General features: G+C 35.4%; 2 protein-coding genes across 4 annotated transcripts; one reads left to right on the top strand and one right to left on the bottom strand.

Annotated features, from left to right (window-relative positions):
- Positions 1-1,382: 1,382 nt before the first annotated feature.
- LOC113863513 (ISWI chromatin-remodeling complex ATPase CHR11) lies at positions 1,383-10,636 on the top strand. 2 transcript variants are annotated; one of them, XM_027497120.1, is made up of 25 exons: positions 1,383-1,825; positions 2,114-2,242; positions 2,325-2,431; positions 3,034-3,137; positions 3,333-3,430; positions 3,615-3,794; positions 3,890-4,111; positions 6,092-6,226; positions 6,310-6,592; positions 6,689-6,762; positions 6,888-7,108; positions 7,203-7,290; positions 7,376-7,469; positions 7,555-7,743; positions 7,863-7,894; positions 8,021-8,097; positions 8,201-8,290; positions 8,369-8,438; positions 8,532-8,586; positions 8,673-8,731; positions 8,823-8,988; positions 9,315-9,493; positions 9,608-9,823; positions 9,906-10,001; positions 10,097-10,636. In XM_027497120.1, the coding sequence occupies exons 1-25, from the start codon at positions 1,589-1,591 to the stop codon at positions 10,112-10,114; spliced, it is 3,219 nt and encodes a 1,072-aa protein (XP_027352921.1). In that variant the 5' UTR covers positions 1,383-1,588; the 3' UTR covers positions 10,115-10,636. The 2 variants fall into 2 exon arrangements, with proteins under 2 accessions (XP_027352921.1, XP_027352929.1); XM_027497128.1 differs by having other exon boundaries at positions 1,526-1,825; positions 9,906-9,992; positions 10,097-10,536.
- A 626-nt stretch (positions 10,637-11,262) lies between these two features.
- Positions 11,263-19,525, bottom strand: LOC113853307 (serine/threonine-protein kinase PBL27). 2 transcript variants are annotated; one of them, XM_027483884.1, is made up of 6 exons: positions 19,417-19,525; positions 18,880-19,251; positions 17,888-18,090; positions 17,481-17,670; positions 12,623-13,014; positions 11,362-12,469 (listed from the first exon to the last, which is right to left on the bottom strand). In XM_027483884.1, the coding sequence occupies exons 2-6, from the start codon at positions 19,013-19,015 to the stop codon at positions 11,858-11,860; spliced, it is 1,533 nt and encodes a 510-aa protein (XP_027339685.1). In that variant the 5' UTR covers positions 19,016-19,251; positions 19,417-19,525; the 3' UTR covers positions 11,362-11,857. The 2 variants fall into 2 exon arrangements, with proteins under 2 accessions (XP_027339684.1, XP_027339685.1); XM_027483883.1 differs by having other exon boundaries at positions 11,263-12,469; positions 18,880-19,434.
- Between the last annotated feature and the right edge of the window lie 1,663 nt (positions 19,526-21,188).

Below are 21,188 nucleotides of genomic sequence, written 5' to 3'. Positions count from 1 at the left end.
TCTTTTCACATAAAATGATGAGTTGATGTTTATTAAGTTTAAGAACTCGATGAAGCACAAGTTTGATATGACTGATCTTGATAAAATGAAATATTTTTTTGGGTCTCAAAGTCTTGTAGAAATCAAGTGAAATTTTTATTGGTCAAAGAAAGTATGCTTAGGAGATGTTTACACATTTTAAAATGAATTAAAGCAATTTTGTTCAAACTCCAATGGTTCTTGGTTTCAAGCTTTGCAAGGATGAAGAGGGAATTAAGGTGGACAAGACTCACTTCAAACAAATTGTTGGTTGTCTTATGTATCTTACTGCACTTATCCAAATGATATTTGTAGTAAGTCTCTTGAGATATATAGAGAATCCTACTTAGCTTCATTTATAACTAGTAAATAGAGTGATAAGGTATTTGCAAGGAACAAGAGTATGGAATTTTCTATAAAAGGGAGAAAATGATGGTTTTATAACATACATTGATAGTGATTATGCAAGTGACTTAAATGATAGAAAAAAATGTATCAGGATTTGTTTTTCTCTTTGGTTTAGGAGTTGTATCATGATTTTCTAATAAATAACCTATTGTGAGTTTGTCTACTACTGAAGCTGGATTTATTATTGTTGTTGTGTGTGCTTGTTATAAGTAGTTCTGCAATCAAGCTCTTAAGAAACCCAGTAATCCATAGTAATAGCAAGCATATAAATATTCGTTTCTATTCCCTTTGAGAACTCTTACAGGCAAGTATGATAGAAATTGTTAGGATTTTGTCAATATTAGCGAGTAAATGAAATTTCACTTTATTTGAGATCTTTTTGTTTTATAACGAGTCTTCACTATTTGAAAGTATGTTGGTAGTGGACTTTTTATTTATCGTATTTCCTGTTTACTTTTGCTTTGTATGGTTATTTATAGCTTAAATATTTCTCATTCAATTTAGTAAAATTCTTCCATACTTTTTTTTCTCTGAAACACATTTTCTATTAGTTTTATTAGAGACACTATGCAAATAGGAAGATGAAGAAAAAGTTTTAGTTTATCGTCATAAAAAAAAATAAATTGATCATTGAAAACTTTCGTTTAAAGTTATTATTTCTTTCTGCTTCTAACTCATATTAAGAGTATTAAATTTTTAAAATTATAAATTTTTATTTGATCACACGGATATATGATTAGTCTAAAACTTAAGGATGTATACTAAGTATGAACACAAATATTTATTATATTTTTTTATAATTTAAAATAATAAATGCATTATTAAAATTTAAAATTTAAATAGACGATGAAAAATAATAATAAAAAAAAATTGTCCGTCACCTGCTCTTTCCTTCAGTGAGCTTCGTATTCATTATTTGGGCTAAAGAGCCAGTCATGAACGGCCCAAGTCCATACAAAGCCGGGAAAATCCATTTCTGCACGAATGGCGGGAAAATCCATGTCCATTCGACGTCGTAACCGCACATCTATGGCCGTAATCGGACGGCTATAAACACACAAACCTGAAACTACCTAACTTTCCCAATTTTGCAAGTGATTGCAAAGCACAAACCCCCTTTCGAATTATCTCTCAATCAAACCTTCGCTTGAATCCAGAATCCATGGCGAGACCTTCCAAGCCACAACTCTCTTCTGACGAAGCTCTTTCCAATGCTTCAAGTTCGTCGTCGGAGGAAGAGCCGGTCAATGAACAGATCAACGAAGAGGAAGACGAGGAAGAGCTTGAGGCGGTGGGGCGCTCCGCCAGTTCCGACGACGACGACGACGAAGTCGCCGATGACAATCCGCCGGATTCGGATGAAGATCCTGCTGCCGCCGAAGATGCTGACGATGACCAGGTCAAAGTCACCGTTTATTTTGTTGTTTGTACTCCTTTTTTGCTTAGGGTTTATACTTTGCTGCTTCTCTGGTCGCGCATGAGTGGTTATCGAGACTGTGGTATGCATTCGAAGTTGCGTTTAGTTGACTTGCCTTGTAAGTGTGTGAGAATGTGGTGCATAATGAAGAGGGACAGTGAGAAGCAACGTGCTCACGAATGAATTAACTCGTTTTTAGTTGGCATGTATTTTTGTTTTTAAGAACAAAGAATTTAGTTGAAAGCAAAAGCTCTTGTTGTCTGACTTCAGGGCAGGGATAATGTTGATCCCGAAGTTAGCAAACGAGAGAAGGCTAGGCTAAGAGAAATGCAAAAAATGAAGAAGCAGAAGATTCAGGAGATACTAGATGCGCAAAATGCGGCTATCGATGCCGACATGGTGGGTGTAGTTGTGATAACTCTACTTAGTACTATGATCTACTGATATGATTGGTAAGTAAATGATACCGCATTTAATGCAGAACAACAGAGGAAAGGGGCGCCTGAAGTATCTCTTGCAGCAGACTGAGCTGTTTGCACATTTTGCAAAAGGTGATCAATCTTCATCTCAAAAGAAGTCGAGGGGAAGGTACATTCAGAACATTCCTAAGCTTCATGCATACTATGCTATGACAAATTGATAATTCTCCATCCCTTTGTTTTGTCTTTGCTCTTGCTCTGAATTTTATTACATTTGTCATCCAGATTATATCCTAAATTATACTGTCAAAGTTGAAAGTTCTTTTAAAGGGATATATAAATTCTTATATACACCAAGCGGTCAAGGAAATTGTTGAGAAGGAAAAGGAATGAGAGACATAGATGAATCACTGTGTTTACCTATACAACGTAGCATATATTTATAATAGGAATCATTAATACACTAATTAAATATAAGAATATACAATTATTTAATTACCATTATTACAAAGATATAGCTTTTCCTATTTCTTACAGAAATCATAGAAGTAAAGTAGCATCAATTAACTGAATAATTGATAAACAGTCAGTTCTGATATACTCTTTAGTGTCAAAGATAGTGCAGTGTAAACATTGGTCTTTTATTTTAATGTTGTAGCTATTTCTACTTGTAGTTCTATAAGATTCTAATTTCAGCAAGTACTAAGAGGTCACACTGACTTTGTTCTGTATAAAAGAACTTATCCTAGTATTTGATGTTGTCTATTTTAGGGGCCGCCATGCATCAAAAGTGACTGAGGAAGAAGAAGACGAAGAATACCTAAAAGAAGAAGAAGATGGTGTAGCAAACACACGCCTGGTGACACAACCATCATGTAAGTGTTCAATCTCTGTGTGCATATGCTTGTTTGCATGGATTACTGGACTCTATTTTTAGCATCTCACATTCTGCAGTTTTGCCACTAGATCTTCCCTCTGTATGTATAAAATATGGGGATCTTTCTATTCATGGTTAATATATTCAAACTTTTGAATGATAATGTGAACTGTTGGCTTGTAATTCTTTGCAGGTATCCAAGGGAAGTTGAGGGATTACCAGCTGGCTGGACTAAACTGGCTCATACGATTGTATGAAAATGGAATAAATGGAATTCTGGCTGATGAAATGGTAGGTGTCTGATGGTGCGCTTGCAGTTGTGTCTAATTGAATTAACTGCATGTGGATGCAATTGCTTCATCATGTGTAATTTGATAAACTGAACTTATTTAGATGCCTCACTCCAAGGGTGCGTCTTAGATGACATTGATGGTTGTTTTCTGGATATGTCATGACAAATTTGTGTGATTTGCAGGGGCTCGGTAAAACATTGCAAACTATATCTTTATTGGGTTATCTGCATGAGTTCAGAGGAATCAAAGGTCCTCATATGGTGGTTGCTCCAAAATCTACTCTTGGAAATTGGATGAATGAGATTCGACGCTTTTGCCCTATTCTTCGTGCAATAAAGTTTCTTGGCAACCCTGATGAAAGGGTAAGACCAGCTTTGCTGGATTGGATTAGGTTGGCAAAGGTTCCAATTAATGCTTAATTTGACTGTTTTGTCCTAATGGATTCAAATTTATGCAGAGACATATAAGAGAGGAATTGTTGGTTGCTGGGAAGTTTGATGTTTGTGTTACAAGTTTTGAAATGGCAATCAAGGAGAAGTCTGCTTTGCGTCGGTTTAGTTGGCGCTACATAATTATTGATGAAGCTCATCGAATCAAGAATGAGAATTCGTTGCTGTCCAAAACAATGAGACTCTACAGTACAAACTATCGACTCCTTATAACTGGCACACCCCTTCAGGTATGACTTGTATTATCCACAATAGAGTAGTCAGCTTAAGAATTTCTTTTATAATTTTTAGCTTAATTATTGGTCTATTCTAAACATGGAAGTGGTGCCATGCTAATTTTAATTCAAATAGTGTGATCTCATCCATAGTTATCAATCTCAGACAGTCGCTGAGCCGACTCTAAAAATGCTATAGCAGTATAGTGCATAGTAGGAAAGCTGTTATTCTAATTTATTTTTTTTTATACAGATTGCATAATTTATACTGTATACTTATTAATGCTTAAAGTTCTAAATTCATGACATTCATAATTAACAATAAAAAGTTATAATCTTAAGCAAAACATACAAGTAAATACTAAATAGCAAGGAAAGAGCTTAGACAAATACAGAGTTTGGATCTTTGGGAGGCAGATGACCAAAAACCCGCAGACTTGAGAGAACACAAAAAGAATAGCAAGTCAGTAACCAACAAAACACAAAGAAAAAGTGATGGGGACCCAAAAGGCAATGTTGGGCCAGAGGAAATGTTTGTCCAGGAAGCAGTTACACGGCCCAAAGAATGGCTTGTCTATGTGAGAAGAAAGAAGAAATCAAAAAATGACAAATGAAATGCTGTGCTGGCAGAGTTAGTTAGGGAGAAAGAATAATATTCCATTATTTAGGCATGATGAGACAGGGGTAGGAGGTTATGTTGATTCTGTTCTTTCGGTATTGCAGGATAGAGCAGCGATTGCTCTCTATTAGGAGCCTAGCTCTGGGGCATTAGGAGATATTGCTCACCTAGTGCATTTTATTCTGTTTGTCCGTTACTTATTATAAATAATATTCTTCCTATATTTGCAGCCCTTTTTTTCGTTTCTGTTCTCTATATTTGTATTCGCGTTTGTGTGGTTTGCAACAAAAAGAGAATAATAAAAAAAAAGAGGACAAGTAGAGAAGAACAGCAGCCAGGAGGACAGTGAGAACAAAAAGGGAAAGCAGGGCTCTTGGTAAAAAATGCAGTCAGTGAACAGAGCATGGGTTCACCAGAACACACAAGAGCCAACCAGAAAATACCAGGTCATGGCTGGAAGGTTGTTGGAGAGCAATGGGCTGATGAACTGCACAGTAACAAAGCGATGGAGGGAAGGGAGACCGCAAAAATCAGAAGAGGAACAAAGAATTTTGACATTTCTCCCAAACCCTTTTGAAACCCATTTTATTATGACCTGAAAACCCCAAAATACTTCCAAACTAACTTTAAAAATTTAGGCCATATTTGAGTTTTAGACACCATGATTTTTGCTGCTATAGCTACTGCAACAGCCATGACACTGAAATGCAATGCAACAGCCTGAGAATAGCACCCAGCCAATGTGACACAAGCAAAGCTACTATAGCAGCACAATCGCGCACTACTGACAACCTACATCTCATCTATATTTTATACTAATCTCAGTGAATCTTCAAATTAAGAAACTGTTAGTAGTGATGAAGGGTTGGTCTGCATTGATGAATTTCTATATTTGTGTTTTTAATTATCTTCATTAGATGTAGTTGGTTAGACCAATTTTGAATTTTTACTTCTTTCTCTTTTGGGGAGGCTAGAAATGAATAGCATTAACTGTGGAAATTGCTGTTAGGTTAAGGAGAGGGTATTTAAAATCAATTAGCTATTTTTCTGGGGAACCTTTACTATGTGGAAGTGTGGAACAAAACTTCATTAGAGATGAGACATTGCACATTATTTGTTTCTGTTGAGAATTTTCATTAATAGTCAATTAAGGTTGATTAAGCTGACTGAGGTGTTTGAGGGCTTGTAAGTTTGCATTGGGTAAAATTTTAGTATTGTTTGATTTTATTGTTGGTTTTCACTTGTTTTGTTTGCAGCTAAAATTTCTAAACTATCTGCTTTTCTGGTTTATTTTGAAATCTGAATTATAATATTTTTTTTGGTTGTATGCATCCTCAAGTATTTACTGGTGTCTGTTATCTCTGTTAATGGTGCAGAATAATCTTCATGAACTCTGGTCTCTTCTCAACTTTCTTTTGCCTGAAATTTTTAGTTCTGCTGAAACTTTCGATGAGTGGTTTCAAATATCTGGTGACAATGACCAGCAGGAGGTTGTTCAACAATTACACAAGGTAAATTACAGAACCTTCTTTTCACTGTTGAGAGCCTTTTATGCTAACCTGATACGTAAGTGACATTTTCCACATATATTAAGGTTCTCCGCCCATTTCTCCTTCGGAGGTTGAAGTCAGATGTTGAAAAAGGGTTGCCACCGAAAAAGGAAACCATTCTTAAAGTAGGCATGTCCCAAATGCAGAAACAGTATTATAGAGCACTGTTGCAGAAGGATCTTGAGGTTGTAAATGCTGGTGGTGAACGAAAACGCCTCCTTAACATAGCTATGCAACTACGCAAGTGTTGTAACCATCCATATCTTTTTCAAGGTGCTGAACCTGGTCCTCCCTACACAACAGGAGATCATCTCATTACAAATGCTGGTAAATTCTATTTACATTCAGAGATTCTGCAGAAGTTTTTTTAGGTTGATCAGTAAAATCTTGAGGGTATTTCACGTTTTAAAAAATCATTTCCAGGTAAAATGGTTCTTTTGGATAAGTTACTTCCTAAATTGAAAGAGCGGGATTCTAGGGTCCTTATATTTTCACAGGTCAGTGCTGTCACAATGTGATTCTTGGCATTGATGAATGATGATTATGAATATTTTGCAACCTGTGATTTTTTATTCTCATTTATTTCTTCCGTCTTTGCCTAATTTGTGTGATTTCCCTCCAGATGACTAGGCTGCTGGACATACTTGAAGATTATTTAATGTTTCGTGGATATCAATATTGTCGCATAGATGGCAATACTGGTGGGGATGATCGAGATGCTTCCATTGATGCTTTCAACAAACCAGGAAGTGAGAAATTTGTCTTCTTGTTATCAACCCGAGCTGGAGGTCTTGGTATTAATCTTGCTACTGCTGATGTTGTCATTCTGTATGATAGTGACTGGTCAGTATTTCAAATAGTTGTGGACACAGCTGTCTGATTTTTATCTATAACCATAGTTATTATTATTTGTTAATGGATGTTGATTTTACAACAGGAACCCACAAGTTGACTTACAGGCTCAGGATCGTGCTCATAGGATTGGTCAAAAGAAAGAAGTGCAAGTTTTCCGTTTTTGTACCGAGGTTTGCTATTCTAAACTGTAGTTCACTTTTCAATTCATTGTTCACTATGTACGTTAGTATCTCATCACCCATGGTTATGGTACAGTATACAATTGAGGAGAAAGTCATTGAAAGGGCTTACAAAAAACTTGCACTTGATGCTCTGGTGATTCAGCAAGGCCGATTGGCCGAGCAGAAGAGTAAGGATTCGATGAATGGTTTTTCGTTTCTTTGCTGCAAGATGTATGGATTGTCTAATATGGTTCCATTGGCTGTTATGTGCAGCGGTAAATAAAGATGAGTTGCTTCAAATGGTTAGATTTGGGGCTGAAATGGTTTTCAGTTCCAAGGATAGTACAATTACGGATGAAGATATTGATAGAATTATTGCTAAGGGAGAGGAGGCAACTGCAGAGCTTGATGCCAAGATGAAGAAATTTACTGAAGATGCAATCAAATTTAAGATGGATGACAGTATGTAACCTATGACTGTTCTAGAATTGAAAACTGTATTGGCTTGATCTTTCCAAATTTTATGCTATCTTCTGTTTATTGTTTAGAGTTACTTATACTGATACTTGATCTTTTTGTAGCTGCTGAGTTGTATGATTTTGATGATGAAAAGGTAAAGATGACATTTTTTATGTATCTTGGGAAACTTTCTTTTATTGCTTTGCGCCAACTTTCTCCCTGCCTCCTTTTCATCTATTGAACTGACATTGGCATATCATTTTTCTCTTTTTAAATAAAGGATGAGAACAAATTTGATTTCAAAAAAATTGTGAGTGAAAACTGGATTGAACCACCAAAAAGGGAGCGGAAGCGCAAGTAAGCTTTGCTCTTTACACTTTCTACGTCCAGATTGATTCACTATTTTGTGTTTATGACATGATGTGCTGGTTTTCTTTTTTCTGTGGCTTCTTGCTCATAGTTACTCAGAATCTGAATACTTCAAGCAAACAATGCGCCAAGGTGGTCCTACCAAACCGAAAGAGCCCCGTATTCCCAGGATGCCCCAGTTGTAAGTTTGTACACTTCATTTTTTAACATTGTGCTTCTGGTATTGTTAACTTATTGATTTTCGTTCTTAAACCTGCAGGCATGATTTCCAGTTTTTTAACACACAAAGGTTGAGTGAGCTATATGAAAAGGAAGTACGTTACCTCATGGTGGGTGTAGGAAAAATGAATTTGCTTGTTCATGTTTGCAAGGTTTAGCTCAATAAATTGTTATTTAGTGCTTATTATTTTATAAAATTGCAGCAAACACACCAGAAGAATCAGATAAAGGACTCGATAGATGTTGATGAACCAGAAGGTACATGAGTACTCACCAGACTAGTATTTTGACTTCTTTTCCACATATATATTCTTAATTTTAATAATGATGTATTAAATATTTAGAGGTGGGAGACCCACTGACTGCTGAGGAATTGGAAGAAAAGGAACGCTTACTAGAAGAGGTGAACACTACCCCCCCCCCCCCCACCAAACTTATTTTGGCAAAGTAGGTTTTTATGGGGACCTTTATTTATTTTTATTTGTTTAATATAGGGATTTTCATCATGGAGCCGAAGGGATTTTAATACTTTCATTAGGGCCTGTGAAAAATATGGCCGAAACGATATAAAAAGTATTGCTTCTGAAATGGAAGGGAAAACTGAGGAGGAGGTTGAAAGATATGCAAAGGTCTTCAAAGAAAGATACAAGGAACTAAATGGTATGTTATAAAAACAATCTTCTGTTAAACATATGAGTATGGAAGCAAATAGTTGGTCAATGTCAATTGAATGTTTTTGTCTGTCAGCTTGCAGTAATCTTTTTCAAAAAATTAATTTGGTTGTTTCATATAACCAACAACTTGAGTAATAGATATTTTCTTTTGCACTTATTTTATGATGTGTTGAGCTAAAATGCCACACATTTCTGTATTGGGTCCTTTAATTATGCACGTTGGTGTTGACTTATAATTTTAGCTTCGAATTAATTTCTCTTTAAAATGTCATGGTTCTTCCTTGATCACACATTTTGAATCATTGTCTGCAGATTATGATAGAATTATTAAAAACATCGAAAGGGGGGAAGCAAGAATTTCTCGGAAAGATGAGATCATGAAAGCTATTGGGAAGAAGTTGGACCGCTACAAGAATCCTTGGCTAGAATTGAAGATACAGTATGGACAAAACAAAGGGAAGTTATACAATGAAGAATGTGACAGATTCATGGTACAATTTTTATCCATTGATTTTTCAAATTTTTTTTTTCTAGGTCTAGCTCCACTGGTCTTTTATGCTTTTAAAATCAAAACTATTTTTTTTTATTTTGCTATAAATTTACAGATATGCATGGTTCACAAACTTGGCTATGGGAACTGGGATGAATTAAAGGCAGCATTTCGAACATCACCCTTGTTTCGATTTGATTGGTTTGTTAAGTCTCGCACAACTCAGGAACTTGCAAGGAGGTGTGACACCCTCATTCGTTTGGTAGAAAAGGAAAACCAAGAGTATGATGAGAGGGAAAGGCAGGCTCGCAAGGAAAAGAAACTTGCCAAAGTTAGTTTCTCTCCATTTTTTTGGGTTAATATTGCATTTATATATTAATTTTTCTCACACTCAAATTTGACTAATCTTTCAGAGCATGACCCCATCAAAGCGTGCCTTGGCAAGACAGACTGAGAGTCCGTCTTTGAAGAAACGCAAGCAGTTAACCATGGATGATTATGCTAACACGGTATGCATACTTCTTAAATGTTTTATATTCCTTCTTGATTATGTAGAAGGTTTCTTGCTGTGTTTTTATTGAAGCTGTTCATGCTGTTGTGGCAGGGAAAGAGGAGAAAATAAATGAACATATGCTCTGAATTTTGCATAGGATAAGGGGTTTAAATAGTCTCGTTCATTTTGATGTGGTCCAGACTCCAGACATTATGATTGATGGTCAGGCTTACTTTCCAAAGACCGTGCTACCAACTCCCTTTTTAGATCTGTGTAGGCTCCAAATCTCAGTTTGAATGGCTAGTTAGAGAATATCATGCAGAAATCGGATGTTGAAAGTATGTAAATCTGATAACATATCCGTAGATTTTAACAGTTAGCTCAAAATTAATATGTAATTCTAACTTTATCCTACTTTGAAGTAGACATGTATTAGGCTAATGTTTCGATAATTGGGTTGGCCATTGAATTTGTAAGGGGAAAGCCTCGAGATTTTGAGGTCAAAATGAGGTTTTGTATTATGAGTTACATGATTATGTAAGTGAAATTCTGGAGAGAAATATTGGTTGTATGAATATATCTATACCATGGTTGCAAATTGCAATTTGAACTGGGACAAGTGTGGTATGAATGTGAAAGTAGTTGGCTTCCATCACTGCGCATAAGCAACTTGAACTTCATTTATTGATAAACAAGCACCAATACGTTTGAAAATTAAACCAATTGTTTTGTACTTCAGTAAATGAGGGCAACATGGCAGCACGAAAGTTACCGGCTGCTTTCTCTGTTGTAATGGTCTTTACTAGAACTCGATATGTTCAAAGCTGGTATAAATCCCTCACATTAAAGAAATTAACTGTATTCTTGGATGGCATGCGTAATCAGATATTAGTAAATGATAATAAGAATAAATTTATCTTGTTCAATTGTGGAGTTTATGATCAGTCAGCAGACAAACTCAGGTTGGCTTACGATAATGGAGGTCTGATTCAACTGAAACCAATTGGATCAAGAAAATTGGCAAGTTGTCATTTGACATTCGAGTTTTCCACCTTCGCTCGTTTTGTGTGTTTCTTCAAATTGTTTGATAGAGCCAATTTCCCCGTCTGAACAAAGAGTATTCAGTTTTGCCCGTTCGGTGTCTTGTTATCTTCAAAGTCGCCTCTATTAAGGGAAACCGTTTCTCAAATTTTGTCGCGCCTCACGAGTGCTTGCACATTTGATTGAGGTTAATTCTCGCTCGGGAATGTTTTTGCTGTAATTGAACTGTACTGTGGACAAATTCCCTAGTAGAAAACATTTATTCATTGAAATATGTATACTTACGTGCATACATTCGCCATTGCACGTGCAAGAGATAGGAATCATGCGGAAAATAACTTTTTTTTTTTTGGTATAAGCCGGAAACATAGACTCAGACATACAACAGATACTGTAGGAGTACAACATGTGACAGCAATGACACCCACACCAAATCCACTAAGCTACCCTCATCATACAAGCAAATATGAGGGGCCAAAAATTAGACGCCTTTGCTGCTCTGTGCAACACATGAACCTAGAAACCGTTAGTACATAGACGAGGATGTTGAATTCACATTCTGCAGCATCATTACATTTAAATAGCCAATCCACACTACCCTCCCCAAGGCCCCCAACCTCTATTTTTTTGTTTTTTGTTTTTTTTAACTGTGTACTGTTTCCTTCACATGATGACTACCTACCAGAATGATGTGGGAGAACAGTCAAAGTTGGATTCAAGACACTTGATAGACATGAAAACCAAGATATTCTCTCCTGTGACTCAATCATACATCTCTTCACTAGAAGATGAATAACAAGCTGCAAGCTCATTTGGTGTTCTGGTGTCTATTCACTCATTTGTGGCATCAAAGCTACCCATGGCATTTGCTCTCTTCTTCTCTCTCCAATTCTCACCCCACACTTTGGCTTCTGCAACTGCACGTTCTCTGTCCAGGTCACGGTTCCATGGAGTCTCCCTCGTTCTTCCAGTATTTTCAGGGCTGTCTCTATGAGATTCCTGCCTTTCTAAATCATCCAATCCCCATTTTCTCCCTGATCCACCACCAGTTTCACTCCTGCCTAACTCTGTTCCCACAATTGGATCTCTGCTGTCTCTCTTTCTGAAGTCAGGTGAGTTTCTGTGAGTGGAAGGAGAGCCAAGCCGTCCACGGTCTGGGCTATCCACACCATCTGCCATGCCTCTTCTGTCATCCCTGTTCCTAGGGGTTGATGGACCTACCCTGTTGGATTGACTGGCTGCATTTGGGTCATATGTCTGAGAGGCCAGATACGTGAGAGCAGTCACGACATCCCCAATAAGAGGCCTTGTAGCAGCTTGTTCCTGCAGACACATTGCTGCAACTGCTAGTGCTTGGTACAGTCCTCGCATTGGATACCGGCCTTGCAGTAGAGGATCAGCCATTTTGGGGAACTTTCTACGGTCTTTGAAAAGAGGCCGTGCCTACAAGGTTCCGTGGCCCAAGAAAATGAAGATAAATGATTGTAAATTCAGTTTGTGCTAATTTAGATGGCAGTCAAAATATCAATATACAAACCAATTTACATGATGTATGGCCCAAAAACTAACACAAGGATGATCAAGTGAGGTACTTACCCAAGCAACGAGATTATGCTCTCCATGTGCACGTGTATTGTCAATAGCCTTACGTCCAGTAATAAGTTCAAGGAAGACAACTCCAAAACTGTAGACATCTGATTTCAGAGTTAACTGACCAGTCATAGCATATTCTGGGGCACAATAGCCATATGTTCCCATTACTCGTGTGGATACATGAGTCTTGTCACCAACTGGACCAAGTTTTGCCAGCCCAAAATCTGATAACTTGGGATGGTAACCCTCATCTAGGAGGATGTTGGATGATTTTAAATCTCTATATATCACAGGGGGATTTGCCTTGTCATGCAAATATTCCAATCCCTTTGCTGCTCCAGCTGCTATTTTCATCCTAGTGTTCCAGTCCAGAGGTTCTTTGTCAGGAGGAAGATCTGGAATGAGATTCAGAATCAGAAATTTCTCCAGTGTATAGAATGAAACCTTATATGGGTTTCTAATAATGGCATACAACTGAAACCAATGTCTATTGATGTGCAAATTGCAAACCAACATTAAAATGGCTTTCTAAAGAACTTATATGGATGATAGGCTTTCTAAAAGATTAGCAGAATTTACGGCACCTAGCCAGTTTTTAGATGTAAATAATCATATTTGCAGTAATATAAACCATCAGGGATTATATCAAGCAAGTAATAGGTAATACACCTTATCTTGAATCATTAGTTAGTAGCTTTACTAATCCCTAGGTGCCATTAACATAAGGGTTTGAAGTTTTTGGCAGTAAGGTTGTTGAGGATTCACATGAGTTCATCATTCACACGAACACACCCACAAAGTTAGCAATGATCAAGGCCAGCATTACTTCAAATTAATTTTTCACGAATAGTTCCCATTATGCAGATTATGCTGACAAAATCAAAGTATTATCTTTTACTTTTGCATACAATATACTTATAAAAATTGTAGTAAATTAACATAATAATATCTCATGAAATTTACCTGAAATTTGAAATGTATAATCACAATAATTATATCTCATGATTCACCAGTTAGGTCAGTGAGAAACATCCTTTAAGGAGTTATTTGGTGTGTTAAGTTATACATAAGTGGGGTTGATCCCAATCTGTTTATTACTTTTCACAGGGGTTTTAATTGAATCCTTTTCCTAACATTCCTTGGATTCAGCTTCCTAATGCCAGTTTATTACACAATGCTAATTTAGTAGCATAAAGTATAGCTGATGCTGATAAAGCCCCAGAACTTCACGGTGGTTCCAGCTGTAACAGTTCACCCATGATCTAATCGTTATCCTCATACATCAACTTTTGGTGGAACTTTCCTTGGCTATCCAGTTATAGATGTAAGAGAAAACATAGATCCATATGGGAATATATTTATTTGGCAACCTACAGAAATATCAAATTCAGCGGCTTGAAATAAATTTCTGCAAGGGAGTAGTCCAAGTAATAACCTAAGGATAAGATGCCAAGACACACTCAAGATAGCCAAGAAAAAATAGCAAATTCAGGAACTATACAAGTTAACTACTCCTCTAAGGCCAATTTATAAAAAGGGAGGAGGAAATTTTTTTCCATGACAAGTGAATAAAATAGAGATTTCTAGGGACTGAGGTAAAAAGTGGATTTCAATAGAAATGGTTTGCCAATCAGAATTGAGATTGATGTTTAGAATTATAGATTTCAACTCTAATTCTACAAAGTTGGACTTAGATCAGAATCTAAAATTTTGTTTGGACTGCACAATAAATTAGAAGATGAAATTATAATCTGTAGGTTAAATTACACTACTTTCTCCAAAGAGATGCTACACTTCACTACTCTCTACTTTTAAAAAGTAACACTATCTTCCCAAGAGATGAAGTGTACCATATTTCAGTTTCTTTTAATGTAAATGAACCTTTTAGCAATGATGAGCAATGGAGAATAAACCTATCAGAGCCATTATTTATCTCTTTGCAACTTTCAGTGTCACCAACAACAATTTTGAACATTGTATATATTATCATTTTTACAACTAGAGAATGAAATGAAGTTTTAAACATCCCTACTATTGGCTTTCAAACTTGACCCAAAATCTTCATGTAATTGACTAGTAGCCAATGATACTAAGAAAAATGACCCAAGAAGGCTCATTCATATTAAAATGGACTGAAATATAACACATTAATCTCTCAAAGTAGGTGAGCGTAACTTGTGTGTCTTTCCAAATAGGCTTTGATACTATGTTAAAAAACTTGGACCTAACTCACTCCTAAAAGGACTACCTTATCTTTTATAAAGAGTATTCTAACTCTATTCTTAACCAATGTAGCACATTTTAACAGTAATATCAATGGTGGTAAAAATGGAAAGTGGTGACATTAGTGACAACAGTGGAGGAAGGGAAAAACAACAATGATAGTGATATTTATGGCAAAGAGTGGCAGTCGGTGATAGTGAACAGGTGAAGGCAAGGCAACGGCAGGATTAATGGTGCATTAAGCTAGAGTGACTGGAGTTATCATACAATGTGATTGTCATAATGTCATCTTACTAATAACTGTTTTATGAAAATAGAATTCTAAGAGTATTGGTAAAGAGTTGTGAAGGAATTTATTTGTTATTTTGTTCAAAAATCCCAGAAAGCATACCAAACAAGGCATGAAAATTTAAAATAATAGAAATAAAGGATTTGACTCCTATAAAGTGAGATATGTAAAGTAAGAAAGTGATAGTCTATCCACTATTGATTTAAAGTTAGTTGTGTTTACAAAATATTGAATTTAAATCAATGGTAGATAGGTTTCCACTTTCACTTTATACATTTCTTCACTTTAGATGAGTTAAATTCAGAAATAAAATAGTGGTAGGACATGTAGCAAGCAATAACTTTTAGCATGATTGACAACAATGCTACGATGTTTCTGAATAGATGAATATGAGGGCTGCCCCTAATAATCTCTTGTTTAGGCATCTTCCAAAGATGGGAATAGGGTAATACTTTCTGAGCAATCAAATTTCGAAATTGTCCACTCTTCATTTATTAACAAGTTTTGGGGACTGCCATGAGGTCACCATGACAATGCATAGTTAAATACCATTCTTAATCATCTATTGTTGCCAGCCCAGAATAAGTAAATCCTATCAGTTAAGTTCATTCCTACCATCATTGAAGCTAAATTCAACTAAAAGCATCACCACTCCTACAGTTCTATATATCAATTTAAGACTCTGCTTCTAATAACTAGAACTAACTGCTACTATATCAAGTCTGCATTGACAATCTAGTTCTAGGATGAGAGCCATTCATCCAAGATTTTTGCTCTGCAATGAGAAAGGCATTAAACCTAATGGTTTTCCGACTTCAATAACCATCTATGCATTAAAAAACTTCGCTGATCAGAAACAAATTATATGTATTTAGCTGAAAGCATGTGTGTCTATGCCTCAATGTGAATTACTCGCATACCCAAGGAATGTAGGTCAGGACAACTTATGGTCTTCACTAGCAGTCACCCCATGAAAAGTTGCAAACCTACACATCCCATGAAGCTAAAAGCTGGAGCTGAGAATGAATGTCTGACAGACTATTCAGAAACCTTAACAAATGCTTTTATATCATATGGGATAAGAATGCCCATAATGGAGATGGCAACTATTGAACCCAAACCCTATGTGTACCCCCAAAAAAATGCCCATAATGGGGATGGCAACTATTCACTAAATGAGTCTAGGTTTAGTTGTTTAGGTCTAGGTAATTTTACCCACAAATTGATGTGGATGGTTGTAGGGACCTTACTACCTGACCCACCTCATACCCACTTGTAGATTTAATTTTAAAACAAATCACTATAGATAACAAATATTATTATTTTAATAATATCATACAAATCATTGTATGTAACAAATATTATTTAAACCACTATATAATAGAAAATTATTTTGAGTTATTTTGACTACAAAAATCACTATATAATTAATTGGTGTTTACATATAATATTATTTTTAATATTGTAGGTTCCAAAGGCTACATATATAATATATCATTGCCGATTAGTTTTGGAAAAAAATGAATATCAGTCACACTATTAAATTTCCTTTCTATCTCACCACCTAGATAAACAAAGTGAAAAAAAGTATAAATCCAAATGAAATGGCCAATCAAAACTCAATAATCAAGAACCAATCCTCAGCTGTCAACTTCCTATCCAAATGATACATGATTTTCTCATGGAAGGTAATAATGATCCAAAGTAATAAGAAAATTGTATAATATAAAATTGAACTGTGTCTATTTAACAGATTTCAACAACAGTCACATAATGATTTTGGTGCTCCAACGACCAAGAATATTACCATCTGTCAAAAATCACAATTATATATCATTGAATCCTTGATACCCAGCTACAATATTGTAAATCATAATTATGTATGCGTATCTACAATAGTTATACTCTCAAAACTTCATGTTACTCCTTGAATCCTAGATGCCCAGCTCATCTTACAATAACAGTCTAGTGCCATGCCATCTTTTTAACAATGCAATATCATGTAAACAAGATAAAGAATAACCATCCACCATCTAATAGTTCAAAGTAACCATTGATAATATTTATCTATTTTCATGGGAATTTTATAATTTAATTGGAAACTATGATGGTTATTCGAAGATTATATGATCTTCTAAAAAACAACACACTTTGACTAGCCAAAGGAGAAGAAAAATTGATTTGTAAAAGGACAAAAATGTGATGCATTCTCTCTCTCACATACACTTGATGCCAAAGAAACAGTATATTAGAATCGGTGTGACATTTAATGTTTATAGTTTTATAATAATATGAAGGCACAATAATTCAGGAAGTAAGGGTTTCAGTTAAAAAGGAATGCAGTCTGACCGTGTAAATGATCCTCCAAAGATCCCAATGGCATAAATTCATAAACAAGCAGCCGCTGATCACCATCAGCACAATAACCAATTAAGTTTACAAGATTTGGATGATGTAAGAGGCTGAGCATGAGAACTTCCACCAAAAACTCTCGATTTCCTTGAAGACCATTTCGGTCAAGCTGTTTTACAGCAACTACCTGCAAAGAAAATGATTTCATGCTCAAAGATTAAGATGGAGAGGCAGAGTTATGGTAAAAGAACCATAATCAAATGGATAATTGACTGCAGTCAGATAAATTTTCCAAGCTGAAAAATGTAGAGTGGAAATTATAAATCCCTTCCATACAACAGGCATTAAACTGAACTTCAGTATATGATAAATCCAAAATTTTCATAGCATCAATCACAACTTACTTGTCCTGTGCTCTCAAGGCGACCTTTGTAAACACGCCCAAAACCTCCTTCACCTAATAAACATTCCGGCCTAAAATTCTTTGTAGCAGCTGCAAGCTCTCGGAATGTAAATGTTTGTGCAGCAATATGGGCCGTTGGCCCATCCTTTGGAACTGGCGCTTCCTTCTTAGTATCCGAGCCACTTCGTGAAGATTTTAATTTATCTAAATGGATAATTGAAGAAAAGTAAGAGTGAAATCACACGGGATAAATTAGATAAAAAGATATGTAGAGAAGGTGATACCATGATGTTGATACTCTTAATCAGTATGCACTCGCATTAGGTGTGTAGGTGTAATTACACGTAATAGTATAAACAGCGTGAGGTATGCTGGTTTATTGTAAAGTGAACCAGCAACTATCTTAATATTAAATTGATCATTGACTAGTTTTTAATTGTTAAATCATAAAACCATCCACACTACCAGGCTTGGATTGTAAAGTATTCAGTATCTATCTTCTACACAAACTAAATGTTACACTGGATATGGGCATTCTATCATCTTGGTTAAAATTATATAATTTTATCTACTAAATTGAAAAGTTCCCCAAAAATGCAGCTATTGGATTGAACCCTGCATCTGTTTTGCACCCCAAAATTATGAAAAAATGGAAAACGCCATGAAGCAATGTGATGTGGTTGTCATATCCAAAGGCAAGGACAGATCTCCAACGATGTTACTAGAAGCTCTTAGTAAAAATGAAATTCAATGAAGTGAAGCAAAAACATATCCACTACCCATCAAATCACTTCACAAGCTGAACCAGTAGAAGCACACCCTCACATGAACCAGATCAAAGCAACCAACAACTTAGACGGAAAAACATGGCCAGAAAAACTAAGAAAACGCCCAGAAAAGTGAAAATTGAGGACAATTAAAAGCAAGACAACGCACTAATGAAAGAGGGCAAAGGAAATTTGAGAAAAAAAGTTGCAAAATTTGGAGTCTGACCTGAGCTAACCCGGCTGGGGTGGTGAGACTGAGGAACAACAGAAGCAGTTTCTTTGAAAGAATCCTTGTTTGGCACTTCCTTCACCCCATTATTGTCCTTGTTGGATGATCCAAAACAAGGAAAACACCCACCCATATCAAATCCAAGCAAATCAAAGCCACCCCTCACAAAACCCAGCAAGGAATGGCTCTCATAACAAACCCCTCAAACTCACAAAGCCTCCAACACAGTTTTATGTCAGTCACATACCCATCTCAGAAATCACCACCAAGCACTTCCCTTTTTGCTTCTATAACTCACTGTTGATGTGTCTGAACATGATCCTCATCGACACCAACATGCCCCAGAAGCAGATCAACCAATCGAAGAAACTGGTGTGGTGAAAGACAACACAAGGTAAAGCAAGAAAAATAAATAAATAAATAAATAAATAACTAAAATAGAAGAAAGGCAAATAAAATAAAATAAAAATGTAGGAATTTCAAATTTGGAACTTTCAAGTGGAAATGAAGACTTGTCATTAAGGGGGTAATTACTAATTAGGGAACGCTAGCACGATTACAATTGCGTTACACAATCTCTATTACGAGGTTGCCATTGGATTTTCCGAGTTGCTACGAAGTTTCACTTTCACCCTGCAATTCTCAATAATTACAAACATGTACATGTACATTTGTAGTTTTTAATAATCATCATCGTGGTCGGGAACCGGGTCCCACCCCTTCGATGTGTGATGGACATTGCTAACACATGTTCAACAATAGCAACAGCATAAAACTTATATTAACTTTTTTATATTTTTATCATTGAATTTGTAAGTTGAACAATAATATGTACACATTTTAAATTCAATAATGTATTTAAAATTACAATAATTTATGCATCACTATTTGATTTATATTTCTGATTGTAAGGATAGAGAAAATTTGATCTCAGATTTCTTCGCAAGAATAGCCACTGACAATGGGAAGGAAAAGGATGGGGCCAATTGGTGATGGTTGATCTACCGACTAGGCCAAATTATATGATGCTAATGTGTTTCGGTAAATTGCATAGATTTTCTTAAAAATCAATAAACATTTGAAAAAAAAAAAAACAAACTAAAGAGATAATATATTTTAACTTAAAAAGTGAGATACATTTTAAAAAATAAATTACCGTTTCAAAATTTAGAATTACCCTTCTAATTCATTTTAAGAGTCACCGATCTATAGCTAATTTCTGAATTATTTTGGCCACTTGCCTAAATATTTTCGGTGCCAAAAAACATATGCGTTTTCTTCAGAGCAATTAGAAAAAGCAAAGAGTTTGGCTCTTGTCATGCTTTTATGACTCACTTGCACCCTAAGTGATATATTAGCTATTAAGTCATGCATTTATGACTCGCTTAAAATAACTTCCTTAAATTTTTTTCTGTCAAATTTTTATTTAAATTATAAAATGTAGATTTTTTTAACAACAAAACAATTTTTATTAAATATACATTTCAGAATTTAAAATTAATACCTATATGTTATTTTTTTTATTGAACAAAAATGTTAACAAAATATAAGAAACTCGATGTAAACTTTCTCCAAATAAATACCCCATGTTTTTTCAAATTTCAATATTACTGTTACTATAGATATTAAAAATGTTATGTGATTTGAAACAGAGGAATTTTTGCTAAGTTGTTGACCAGTCCTCAAGGTTTGAAATGCTTAGTGGTGAGCATGAATGGGCCTATATATGCTCACAATGTTAATTAAGAAATTGGAATTACTTTTTTATTCACACCTTTTTCCTTTTGTTACTATGAGTGGGTCACCTAATTTGTTCTATAAATTTCTTTTTTCTTTCTTTCCCTTTGCCCCCATTATTCTTTTCATGCGATGCTATATATCCTTTTTGTTTTATTAACAATTTGTCATCCTTTTCTAATTTGTAATTTTGTTCACGCGTATTCATTATTTATGTTCCATTACAAGTTCACACGTGAATCACGGAGTTGTTTACTGAACATAGCTGTGAATTTCACATACACAACTACTTCCCTTTTCCCTTCTTTTGTTTTTTATATAATTCTTATAATTAACTTTTTTTATGAAGATTTAATAAAACTTTAATATGTTTTGTACACACGTATGGTATAAACATTGTTGGATAATAGTAATAAAGGTGTATATATACACCTGTATTTGTATTGCATTATAAGTTGATATGAGATAGTTGCGTATGGAGGCGAATTCATGTCAACCAAATAAATATCATTATCATTATTATGATGGAAGACTTTCCTTTGAGCTATAATACGTCGCTTTAGTTAGTT

This window comes from Abrus precatorius, unplaced genomic scaffold (genome assembly GCF_003935025.1).
Source record: "Abrus precatorius isolate BTA unplaced genomic scaffold, Abrus_2018 Scaffold10, whole genome shotgun sequence".
Taxonomy (NCBI): domain Eukaryota; kingdom Viridiplantae; phylum Streptophyta; class Magnoliopsida; order Fabales; family Fabaceae; genus Abrus; species Abrus precatorius.
Note: the sequence above shows the minus strand (reverse complement) of the source record. Positions and strands in the feature narration are given on the sequence as shown.